Source organism: Vigna angularis, chromosome 7 (genome assembly GCF_016808095.1).
Source record: "Vigna angularis cultivar LongXiaoDou No.4 chromosome 7, ASM1680809v1, whole genome shotgun sequence".
Lineage (NCBI taxonomy): Eukaryota > Viridiplantae > Streptophyta > Magnoliopsida > Fabales > Fabaceae > Vigna > Vigna angularis.
In genome coordinates, this window is record NC_068976.1 from 11,017,593 (window position 1) to 11,031,114 (window position 13,522).

A 13,522-nucleotide genomic window follows, 5' to 3' on the forward strand; every position below is an offset into this window, starting at 1 on the left:
TGGTTGGCTTACCCTTATTTGTTTGTACTATGATCATATAACTCATGTTATATGTGATTAGATAATGTTGCAGATGCGGTTGAAAAAGCTTAGAGATGAGAGAGATGCGGGGAAAAACTTTCAGGAATTTTTGTAAAAAGAATAAATTTGTATTGGGAAGATTATGTTGTGTAAAACTTATAAGTTGAAATTTCAATGGTGAAGACTATATTGTTTAAAGTTTGTATGTTTGGTATTGTACTTTGGAGTAATTGAAATAAAGTTTGATTGTTTATATGAGATATTAAATTAATTTAGTATCTACTATCAGTAATACCCTTTAAAATATTTGGGTGTTACATCCACCGCGGGAGCTTTAGCCGCAAATCGAACCTGCAAATAAACCCTAAAATCCAAAATCGCGAACTTCAAATCAACACCACCACTTCGCGTCTCAAGAGCCACCATGAAAAATCATCACCAATCTTCGAACCTGCTAAGCAGTCCCACTACTCAAATTTCAAAATCCCAAGACTTTACTCATAAAAAAACAAATAGGTTTTTTTATTCTATTCGAGAAGGTTTAAAAATTTGAATTTCGAATTCGGCATTGACATGAGAGTGAGTTCGAGAAGAAGGGTTTTTGAGTGCATGATTTGCAATGTCGGGCCCACCTAGAGTCCGATCCATGAATTTCACGGTTGCCAACCCCGACTCGCGTCCAGTGCTCGTCCCGGCAAGCAATAAAGTTCAACCCGCAGTCGATGGACGCAAGCCGATGAAGAAATTGATGCCAGAGACAGAGAAGAAGTTGGAATACATCTCCGCTTCTCCTCCGTTTATTTTGCGCCAACATGAGCGTCACCAGGGTGTGCTAAAAAACCTGTCTTCGATGAACGGTGGTCAAGCGGCGCGTCGTCAAGCGGGAAGGTGGCTTGTCGGGTTAGTGTGCAGTTGAAGAAAAAGCGCAGTGTGGTCCCAAGACCATAAAGAATTTACTTTTCGACGTGGAATATTTGATTCTATAACACATAACCCATTCAATTTAATACACAATGTCACACAATTTAAAAAAGAATACAGCTCAACATCTGTTTAATGCCGTCCGTGAAAACTTAACGGAGAGGACCCAATTGGCTTAAGTTTACAAATATTTGGACCAAATTGGCTCAATTTTACAAAGATATGGACCCAATTTTGACAGTTTAAAAAATGAGAACCCACTTGAGATTCTCCAACAAATACGAGAACGATTCAAGAATTTAAACTAATTATATTTTGTTTGAATATAGAAAGAAAAAAATTGTTTAATTTAAAAAAAAATTAAGCCTATATTTAGAAAAAAATAAAAATATGAAAACCAAATTAAAACAAAATAAAAATAAAAAAACAATTATTTACGGATTGATACGTAAATAATTATCTATGGATAAATTCATAAGTAACGTTTGCTACAACTAATTTACTTAAGAATTTTTGTTCATAGGCAGTACTCTATTACCTACTGATTTTATAAGTTACTTACGGATTTTTGTTATAGGTAATGAACACAATAAAATTCTACGGTCATGTATACTTCGAATCATAACCACCGAGATTATCTTTCAAATTTTATTGTTTTTATATTCATACCACACGTACCAAATTGATTAAAATGTTCTAAAGTTCGGTTATATTGTGTTGTTTTTACTCTTGTCCAAGATAAGATTTCAAGCAAGGTTAGATGCTGTATATTCAAAAAATAGATGTTGAATTGATTGTTGAGTTACACCACACAAGACGCATAAATTACGCATAAATTACAAGATAGTTGCACCTTTTTTTACCTAATTATTTTTTTGGACTATGCAAATCAAACCCACTTGTCAAACAAAGTGTAAAGCACTAGGAATTACTTTAATTCCCAAATTGTTATAAAAAAGATAAATTTGTTTCCCATTGCAATTATTTTGTATGATGGTTTATGAGATTTCTTTATAATCAATTAACCTGATTTAATTTTCATCTCTAACCATTTTCTTCTCCGTATAAATTTCCATTTTCACATCTTATTATTCCAATTGCTCATCTTTGAGACCAAAACTTGCTTAACCATTGAATATTTTTCGTGCCAAAATTTTATTTTTGCTCTTTTCCTAATATCCATGTTATATTATTGTCAAACCAATCTCGGTATTGTCCTCATTTTTTTATTTTCTTTAAATCTCTCCACCACACTAAATCATTTTTTGTTATAGATTTTCCGTTGCAAAGCATCATTTCCATTTTCTTAAGAGTGCCTCGTTAAATAATTATACGTCTTTTAATCATCGGTCTCTTATATAGTTTTTTGTTTGCAAATGTTTATTCATTTTATCCATACTATTTCTGACCTTATGTCAGGACCATTAAATTCTCCAACATAGTGGAAACCATGTGTTCGTAAAAGGGAAAATGAAACTCAGGAAGTGGAAGACAGGTGGCTGCAGGAGAGTGAACCAATCGGTTTGTACAGGGGTATATAAGCTGAAATTTTAAAATTTGGTGCCACTTTCTGCATGCACCATTCTTCTCCAAACTGTTGAACCTCATTTTCCCCTCCTTCTCTCTAGATTCCTCCATCTTCTCTCTAAGAATTCTCATCTTTTTTTTCTTCCGATCACCATTCAGGCAACGTCTGAGCTCTCTTAGTGTCAAGGACTTTCATTTAGACCGATCAAGTTGCGGTTTTGAAGTGGTAAGTCCAATCTCGTCGTCTTTTATGGTCCATTCATTCCTGTCACATGCAAAGTACTGTTTGGTCTTGCATGTGTTCATCAAACTCTTCTCTCAATCTATTTTCCATCTTTGATTCCATGGTTGGTTCTTCTGCACCAATCAGAATCTTGTAGGAAGTCGTAGGAGTTACTTGGGGGTATAGTCAATATTGTAAAAGCTTAACATTCTCTAGGTTTCGAGGTAAGGGAAGCTTATTTAATTTAATTATGATTTTTTTTTTGTTTTGAATGTTGGCTTGGATGTTTGATGTTCTGTATATATATATATATATATATATATATATATATATATATATATATATATATATATATATATATATATATATATATATATATATATATATATATATATATATATATATATATATATATATATATTTGGTTGAGATGAATTATAAACGTTGTGGTATGATTGTCTTTATGTGAATGACAGTTATACATGGTGAAAACTGGGTATGAATAGAGTCTGAGTTTCAATCTGCAGTATTCCGTAATTGTTCCCGAAAGTCAGTCTTGATCGTTCGGTTTTCCTTTGAGCATTCGGTCTAAACTGGATTCTTTTTTTGTAGAGAATTTCAGTTAATGACCGATCGATTTTTCTCTTAGTATACTGGTAAATAAGCGTTCGGTCTAAGTATAGTTTCCTCTTTATGCTTCCTAATAAGTTTAGTTAATGTATTCTATAATACTTAAAGTCGTAGATGTTATATTTATCCTTCATTGAAAATAAGTGTTGTGTAATTATATATACTCCTTCATTTTTTATATAAGTTCAGTAGGGCTCGATCTTGAACCAAGCGCTCGGTCTCAGTAGTACTCGATTTTGAACCAAGCGCTCGGTCTCAATAATGCTCGGTATTAAACCAAGCTCTCGGTCTCGTTGTAATATTCAATTATGTACTTGTATTTGAAACTAAGAGTGTTAGTCTTAAGCTCGTAGTGTTCGGTCCTAGCTCTTAGGTTTCGGTCAAAAGCTTTTAGTATTAGTTCAGGTCTAAATAAAGGTGTTCTATAGAATTCCCTAAATTCTTGAGTCTTATCTAGTATGAACTGTTCGGTCCTCTTTTGTGGTTAAGTGAAAGACCACTCGGTCTTACACTAAGTGTTAAGTTGTTAGTTTAAAAAGTAGTCTCCTATTCGGTCATGTTTCTAAGGTTGATGTTATATCTTCCATTTATGTTCTAAGATGGGATCTAGTTTAATTGTTCGGTATACTGTATTGATGATGAAATATTATGGTATTTAAAGTGACATATGAATGGAATAGTATGGATATGAAAGAGTATTCCAGGGAGGAATATCTCATGATTGTTTATTGAATGGTAAAGTATGAATGTGGTTATGCTTAGCTGGCGTTTATCCTGATATTCTGTGATTACTCATTCTCAAGTAGAGAGGAGTAAATCATGTGTGAGAATGGCAGGAGGTCCTAGTCCATAAGGTGAACTTTGGCGGAACGGACTAACCTCGGGTGACAGCTATTGAGGGCATCCCAGCTATTACATCACCCGGGTGCGAAAATGTCGTAGCTACACAGAATTCGTACAGTCCGGACAGTCAGAGTAAAGTGGTCGGTCATTACATGCATTGATGTATGATTTTGGTTGGAAATGTATGATTGGTTGTTGTATGATTGACTTGTTGATTTGTATCAGATTTATGTGAAATATATGTTTTACTGAATTAATTAAATTACATAAGCTTACCCTATTTCCTGTCTTGTCTATCCGTTCGATCGTCATTCTTGTTGCAATGATCATCCTGTGGATGTGAGCAGAAGAGGACGAGTGTTTGCTGGAAGAAGCTTTGGAAGAAGCACAGGAAGTTAAGGCTGAACCTTAAGATCGTTTGGCAATTAGACATGTTCATTTTGTATAACCGTTCGGTATAAGCATAGTTTTGGAAACCGTTCGGTCTAGTTCTTCTTTATGTAAAGTTTTAAATTCTATGGTATTTTTGTAACGCCGTTCGGCTATATTCGTACTCCTTCTTTTGCAGAACTGAACTGTAATATTATTAATATGTGATTATTCTATGATATGGTTTTACACTGTATTTTTAGAATGTTACACCTTATCCCTATAAAAATTTTCTATAAATATTTAAGATTTCTATAATCACTAGTTTTGGTGCTTTGAAAAAAGAAAAGTGGGAGTGCTGTGATTACATATTACACCTTGGTAGTCTTTTCTAGATTTTAAGAATAATATTTAATAATTGAATAAATATTTCTCTTAAAAGTGAGAGAATCCTAAATTATGTTCCGAATTTTGTTGTTGCTAACTTTCTTTTCATAAACTTCATTTTGATCAAGCCTGAATTTTCATATTGTGATTTCAAAAGTGTAAGAAAAACATCACGTTATTACAAAACATACAAGGAGATTATTTTGTTTACAACAATTCATATAGTTAGAATTTAGGGTTTGGGAATCCACCTTCTTTACTTTAACTTGTATGAAAGGAAGATGTGAAAAGAAGAAAAATTGGTAACATGAACTTTTTCCTAATGGAAACAAGTGAAATAAAGATAGAGTAAGAAACTCGATTTAAGTCCATTCCCATACCAAATAACGAGAAAAAGGTAAAAAGGCTAAAAGATTTAAGATGGAGAAGATGAAAAATACTCTCTCTCTCATTTTCTCTTAAAGTGTCCGTGACTTTTAAGTGAGAAATGAGAGAAAAAAATTGACTTTGTTATTTATTTAGTCATACAAGTTTATAAAATAAATATGCACTAGTCTTGTAAAGTGAAGAAAAAAAATTCAAATAATCTATTTTTTTTTCATTAAATGACCCTTAGATTGGTGATAGAAATGGAGTGACAGTTTTGCTTCTCAAATGGCAAATTTTAAATCAATGAATAACAATGGTTGAGAGAAATGGTCTTGGCTCATTTCTTTTCATGGTTAAGATTAAATATAAAAGAGTTTAGGGTGATGCTAACTGAAGTTTAAGTTTCAATTAAAATTAATTATGTACATTAAAAATTATTAATAATGAAAAATATTTAAATAATAAATTTTAAATATTGATTAAAATATTTCTTAAATAAATATTAATTTCACAATTAGAATGTTTAATTTAGCACTTTAAATAAGTAAATTAAAAATTTGTAAGAAAATCTAGTTAAATTCATACGTATAAGTAAATTAATTAAATTTACATCTAAAATTAAGAAAACAGATTATATATTTTAGCAAGCTTATAATTATCATTGAAATTTAATAATGTTACAAAAAGTAAAAGAAAAAACAAGATAATTTACAATGCACTGGATACATATACAATGAAATAAATGTATGTCTATTACGTAATAATTTGATTATAATAATGTTTAATATTATATATTTACAAATTATATTATTAATCAAATAAATCTTATTATTAATATTATTTTGTTGAATTATCATATATATATAATAAATTTTTATTTTTTATATTATTTGATATTATTTATTTTTACAAGAAATTTTATAGGACTCGAAATCTTATAAATACATTATAATGTTGATTAGACTAAATATATTTTAAAGATGCCACACGTTATATTCCAGCTAAATATCCAAATTGGTATAATATTAAATCTTTTAAAACAATATAATTTTTAAATAATTATGTATTAAGAATATAATTTATAATTTAATGAATAATATTTTGTTTTACATTATATTATATTTATCCTCTGTAATTAATCTATATATATATATATATATATATATATATATAATTCTAATAAAATAATATTAAACATATTTTTTAGTTTTCGTTTTTTAAAATTTTAATTGATAATGAAATTCTATTGTATAGGACACAAGGAAGGAAAAATAATTAACACATGTGGTTCATTACATGTGATGGAGTGTTGATTCTCGCCTTGAAGTCTTAACTAGAGAGATTAATTTACTTCAAGATGAATTTGTTAAGTTTCAAGCAACAACAATATAAAAATACATAAAAGTACCAAGGCTAATTTGATTTGACATTTGAAGATTTATATCACAAATTTTTGATAAAACAATTTTATTAAGTAATTTTTATAAGGATAAAATTATAAACTTTCTAAAAATACAATCATTCAAGTATTCAATAATATCTAATACCATTAAGTTAGAAAGAAAATATTCAAATCAATCTTTTATTCTTATAATAATTTTCTATTAATATAAGATCATATAGAAAAATTAGACCGTCTATCCATCCAAGTATCCAAGTTTTAAAGTTTAACAATAAATATTAAACGAATATCCTTTTAGAAAGAGAAGTGTCTGCTTAACCTATAATATCTAAGCATTTACTCAAATAAGATAAAAACCTAAAACTTTACATAAAAAGCAACGCAAATCGTCCAAATGCTAATATAAATTTTTTTCAAAATAAGAACATCGACAACAATGTTTTTTTGAAGTCTATATCATCTAACACAATTATTTGCAAGAAACGTATGATAAAAAAAAAGAAAAAACTACATGAAAGTTTTAGAGATAATATACTTAAGGATTTTATACACATAAAGAGATGAAAAGAAAAATATGTGATGAAGAATCCGTTTTACGAATACAAAACTCTCTAATTGAAATATCTTTTCTTAAAAATCATAATAACACTAAAGCTTAAATGTTTTACATAAAAAAGATAGTGTTGTAAACGAAAGTATTTCATAAAGAATATTCTCTAATGAAAAGTTATGTTGAATATCTTTTAACAAATTCTAAAACCATAATGCATCGTTTAACTAACATTTGAGTGATGAACCATTCCTTGAAGAGTCTTATGTGTTTGCACGATTCTCCAATTCTAGAATTCATAAGTAGTGCTATTAGTATTATTTGAGAATATGACATAATATTTGAAAAATTATCTTCTAAAAGAAATTGTCATGGACTTCTCTCTCTCTCGATACCACAAGTTTAAAGTTGTTCTCACTGTTTTTATTTTTATTTTTAAAAGATTGTTTTGTCATGTCAAATATTATCTAGTTCATTAAAGAAGAAATTAATCTTGTTTGTGATAATGTAATTATTTAAACTTTAGAGTTTAGTGTAATTATTGTTAGTTCAATAAATTTTTACAGGATGAGACTTAGATATCTAATTTCCATGTTATGTTATAATTATCAATAATGATATGACTAAAATATATTTGTAATAAAATGAAAAAAGAAATTGTCACTTGTGATGAATGAATTAACGTGTAAAATAATGCTTTTTTAAATAAAAGTTGGCAATGATAGGATTTTAGGAGGAGATAAGAAAACCTAATTGCACTATCTCACTTAGCAAATCAATTTCATTCATTAGAGAAAACAGAACCCATGCTCCCCTACGCAAACACAACTTACTCAAAACAAACGATTATCTTCACATTCTTTTACCCAACCAATTTTATTGCTAAGAGAAATAAACTTACAACCCAATTTCTAAAAAATCTAACATTAGGATTTTAATAAGAATTTATAAAATAAAAAAATAAAAATTGATATATACTGTTATAATTCTTTTATTGGATTCATTAATCACGGCCTTTGACAAAGTTAAAATTGTTTATTCAAAATAGGTTATGTCAAAGCTTTATAAAAATTCACCTAAATTTATAAGAGAACTCATATTTGAAAAATTCAAATATAGATCGAAAGTTTATAGAAAAAAAAATATAAAAATTTAGTAAATTATAAGAGAAAAAACACTAAAAAGTACTTAATTTTAATATTTTAGATTGAAAGGAGTTTCATGTTTTTCCTGAGCAACTCGTTTCATTAATGATGAATTTCTTTAATCTATCTTCATTAAAAAAAATCAACAATTCATATTTATTTCTCTATACTTACATATTTCTTTAATCTCAGTGTTTAACTTCTATTAATCTTCTTGGGAGCTGAGGTGGAGAACGAAGGTTGAAAAATGGCCTAGAAAAGATGATTGAAATTTTGTGATGAGAGTATTGTAAATGGGTATAAAAAATAGTGATTAAAGCTTTAAGATGGAAAAATTGGTAGAGATAGGTGATAAAAAAAGTGGAAATAATCTCCATAAAGACTTTTGGAAGATAAAATTGAAAAAAAAAATGAGCTTTTTCATAAATGAAATTTAATTTCTGAAAACTTTCTCATTAATTTTAATGTATATATTTTTTTCTGGGAAAAGGTTTTTCATCATATCATACCTCTAATGAAGAAGGAGGATTAGAACAATCAAAATGTGACAGCAAGATTCATTCGATTGTGTTTCTGACCAAAAGGGTGAGAATATCATGTTTTAGGTTCACTTACAATTTCTCAGCAACCAAACATGCTCCTCTTTCATTATTTTCAAGAACAAAACATCTCGAATATTTGCTAGCTTTTATGTCTCCCCTCCTTTCTTTTCTTTTACTAAAGTCTAAGAAATTCTCTACTTTTTTTTTTATTTAATGCTATTAATCTGCATGCAGCACTGAATTCTCCCCTCCAAGAATTCACATTTTTTATGTGCAAAATCTTCTCTTCATTGACTTGTGCAAATGCAACTGTGTAGGTACGTTCCACCTTTGGTCTTTGGCGTCCATGGGGTGTGTTCTTTACTGTCTTTGTTGTTTGTCTTGGTTTGGCAGCTGAGAGAAAAAAAAAGGTACTGAATTTTCAACTTTTAATGTCACTTCTACTGCCCCACTTATTACTTAATCTGTAAGAAAATAACTTTTTCAATGTGTTATTTATAACTGTATGATTTTGTTTCACCAAGTGAGTTTTTGAGGTTTTGTCTAACTATGAGTGAAAATGGGTGTGAAAGATCCAAAGTCACTGGTTGCCTTGATCAAGGTGATATTGATTTTTTTTTTTTGTGGCTAATTTCTAGAAAATTGAAATTTTTATTGCTTTGCATCTTTCAATCTTTCTGGGTATGTTAAGGTTCTTCTCTGTAATGTGTAATACTTTTTTAATCACGTTTTGGAATCTTTGCTTGCACTTGCTTAGTTTTTAAGCAAGCATAAGATATGCAACAAGGTAGCCTGATGGGGCTTTTTGTTGTTTGTCATTCTTTCTTTGGATTCTTTGGAAGTTTGTATAAGATACATACAATTTACTTCTATTATAGAGTTTCATCACAGAAATGTGTTCTAGGGGTTGCTTTCAAGCACCGTTGGTTAGATGCGTTGTGAATAAACCCTCATGTTCATTGTTTTGTGGTGCTTGGTTTCGTGTTCTTGTGCTTTCTTTCATGGATAAGTTCAAGCTCAAATGCAAGGGGATTTTCTCTGTAAGAGAGACTTATTTTATGCTTATTTCTATTTTAGGAATTGGTGTTTTTCCTATTTGCTTCCATTGATATCTTGTCAAAATAGTTACTACACATAGATTTGCACTTCCATAGTGATAACATATATCTGTAGCAGTGAGCCTTGTAGCTGTTCTAGGCACAGGGTTGTTTCAATTTTTTCTTGTTCATATGTAAATTCAGGTCATTGAAAATTCAATTGACAGGAAAAAGGATAGACTATATATAGTACTGGTTTGAACTTGATAGCTACATTTAAGTTCTGAGAGCATTTCTCCATAATCTCTCATTTTACAAATAATCATGTACTTTTGTTGTGTAAGACATTGATCGTAAACAAATACACCTAAAAGTTAGTCATATGAGGAAGTTCATATCTGTAATGTGCTTATGATATGAGAAATTCTCTAATACAAATACCAAATGAAATAAAGATAATTAGCAAGTGAACAAAATACGGTTAAGAAGTGAATTTTAAACCTAATTCAATCCTACAAAACCTGTTTGTAAGGTGAGATTTATATCCATTTATATAATGTAAACTAGTCGTTATTTTTAATCGATGTGGGATCTCCAATACATCCTCCTCACACCGAAGCATATACATCTCGAGTGTGGAACTAGACATTAATGGATAGTCTAATAGCTGTCTGATCACGGGTGGAATAATAGACCCAACAAATATCAAATTTCGCTTGAATAAACTTTAATCCATGACTTTGATACTATGTTGAGAAGTGAATTTTAAGCCTAACTCAGTTTTACAAAACCGGTTTGTAAGGTGAGGTTTATACCCACTTATATACTATAAATTTGTCTTATCTCTTGTAGATGTGGAATCTCCAACTACAAAGAGTGTAGACTATTATGTCTCTCTTGATTTGCCATTTATTGTATTGTTCAGGTATGGTGATAAGTTCTATAAACCGAGTGGCACATTCATGCTAGGTTGTGTTGATTAACTAGTGTTATAATTGGTACCAGCAATTTTTCTATATCATTAACACCATCTTTTAATTAAAGCTGGTAGGTTGAATGTTACTAATAGTTGGTGTTGATCATGCTTATGGTTTAACCTGTTCTATAACAGAACATAGGTTGTTTTGGATGCTGCAAAAAAACTCCAGAGATTACTTCAATGGATGAAGCTTCTAAAGGACTAAGAGGTCAAGAACAACCAGTGACTAGAATGGAAGGATCAGATGGCTTCTGGAGCAGCAGCACTTTTGAATTAGACCCCAGTGAAGCTCACTCGCAGAGAAGCATGTCATCAATCGGAATATCAAATAATCCTTCTGATCCTCAAAGTATTGGAGGCAGTCAAAGTGGTCCTCCTGAATTTGTCAACCATGGCAAGTTTGCTATTATATATGTTCATCATCTGTTGGTTCTCTGCTATGGAAACAGTCTTGCTTAATCGTTAATAGAGTTACTCAGGACTTATGTCTTTTCTAACGTTTTAATATTGAGAAATGCTAACTGCATACTTCTATAAAATTTATTGAAAATATAAAATTGTATACCTTTCACATCTTGTTTAATGAGTCTAGCTAATGACTTTGTAATTTTTTAGGAATTTTAACCGATAGTAGAGACTGTGTAAGAAAGAGTTTATTCGAAAATGTGTTGCTAGAATTTCTCTTCAATATTTTCACAAATGCTTGCATCAAACACCTTGAACATCAAGTAACAGTTAAAATTCAACTTCCTGGTATGCAATAACTGAATGTCTTGTTGTAAATTTAATTTCTTTAATCTTGATGGTAAATTTAGTTATGTAAAACTACTGTTTCTGGAACATAAAATTAAATCTAGTTTTCAGGATTTTGGTTTATCTGTATGCATAATTCTTTGTTTTCATTCATCTCTGACAGAAAAGTTTGATCCATGCAGGGCTTCTTCTCTGGAACCAGATAAGGCAACAATGGGTAGGAAAGAAAGGGTCTGAGAGTATCACAGAAATTCAAGAACCAAGAATAAGGTAAACAAATATCTGCATTCTACGGTGAAATCTCAAGTGCTGAGTTAAAATATGTACTCCCTTTTTCTTTCATGAATGCATATAAATTTCTGCACTGAAGAGAGGCAATAGATAATTTTCTGAGTTACAGCAGTACTCTTGCTAATCTCTTATGTAGCATTCATTTATAAGTTATTCTTTATAGCCAAAACATACATGCAGTTTCTTAAGTGCTTTTAGTGGTGCAATCTGATACAAATTATAATTTTACTTTGATAGCTTATGCTGCTCACCTTTGTCATAACTTTTATTATGCAAATATTAGAGTTGAACATCAATGTCTTTTTGAGGTGTTTGTAAACCTCCTTATTCTGAGCTTATGTTCCACAGTTCCAATGCAACCTATGACACCTTACTTGGGAGCAACAAGCCCTTTCCCCAACGCATTCCTTTGAGAGTATGATTTTCTGAACCTTGTTCTTCATCTACTGATATTTTAGTAAGAAAAATACAACCCTTTTCTTGAACATATCACTGATTGTTTATACTATATCTTGTGATAGGAAATGGTTGACTTTCTTGTTGATGTTTGGGATCAAGAGGGTTTGTATGACTGACCAAACAAAAATGTAAGTTTTTGTTTTTCCAAGGATTTTGGAGGAGAGGTTATGTGGAATTTGTTTGTTGTTACAATAGCTGTGAATGGAATAACTTCAAAATTTTCGCTTTCTGTTCTTTTCTTATTCCAAATCCATTTCATTAGTTCATTTGTGTAACTCTTCATTATTGATTTTTTGGTGGAAAGATTCATAGACAAATTATCAGCTGCAAAGGGATCATTTCAAGCTTATGCTGTTGCAAGTTTCTCTGATATGTGTTCTCACTAGCCATTATTATAGAAATTTGTTTGTCCCATGATAAACAATTTGCATGGCAAAAATGTTTTACAAGGACTAAATATTTTATAATTTATTTTAGAAACAAAATTATAAAAAAATTATAAGCTTTTAAGTTTTTAAGAATATTATGCAAAAAAATTTCTTGACTATGCTTTATGGTTATATAATTCACTTTTTATTTTTATAATAACAGTTGCTCAATGGAGATATCTAATGGATGTCTTTGGAATATGTTATCCAAACATGTCTTAATCTTTTCCCATTCACTTTTAAAAGAAAATGTCATTGTCACAGTTTATATGTTTCAAAATATATTTTAAGTATAGTTGTGTTAAACAAATATTCATTCTGTGCATGATTCACTGAAGATAAAAGAAAAAAAGTTAAAAATAAAAACGTACATTAAAAATGACATATCAAGAAGCAAATTGCAACATGAAATGAAATATTAGAATGAGAGTTTTATTTCACGCGTATCCCAATAGTTTAGCTTTTGTCTTATTATTAGCTTGTTCATACTCCCTTTCAAGCTGAAAATTGAATAAAACATTGAGGGGTGTGCAAAGAAATTGAGGGGTGTGAAACGAAATTGAGGGGTGTGAAAAGAAATTGAGCGGTGCAGGAAGTAAAAGCTATCAAAAATCCATATTCAATTAATAATTTTGAGTAGTTATTC

General features: G+C 30.0%; 1 protein-coding gene across 1 annotated transcript; it reads left to right on the top strand.

Annotated features, from left to right (window-relative positions):
* The first annotated feature begins 640 nt into the window (after positions 1-640).
* LOC108320993 (uncharacterized) lies at positions 641-12,677 on the top strand. The gene is made up of 7 exons (XM_052880623.1): positions 641-848; positions 8,878-8,972; positions 9,247-9,339; positions 11,078-11,339; positions 11,881-11,968; positions 12,338-12,404; positions 12,511-12,677. The coding sequence occupies exons 1-7, from the start codon at positions 641-643 to the stop codon at positions 12,562-12,564; spliced, it is 867 nt and encodes a 288-aa protein (XP_052736583.1). The 3' UTR covers positions 12,565-12,677.
* Positions 12,678-13,522: the final 845 nt, after the last annotated feature.

Coding starts and splice junctions, on each gene's coding strand:
- LOC108320993 (XM_052880623.1), top strand. CDS start 641: ATGTCGGGCCCACCTAGAGTCCGATCCATGAATTTCACGGTTGCCAAC. Junction 11,340..11,880: donor TCCTGAATTTGTCAACCATG/GCAAGTTTGCTA, acceptor TGATCCATGCAG/GGCTTCTTCTCTGGAACCAG. Junction 11,969..12,337: donor ATTCAAGAACCAAGAATAAG/GTAAACAAATAT, acceptor TATGTTCCACAG/TTCCAATGCAACCTATGACA.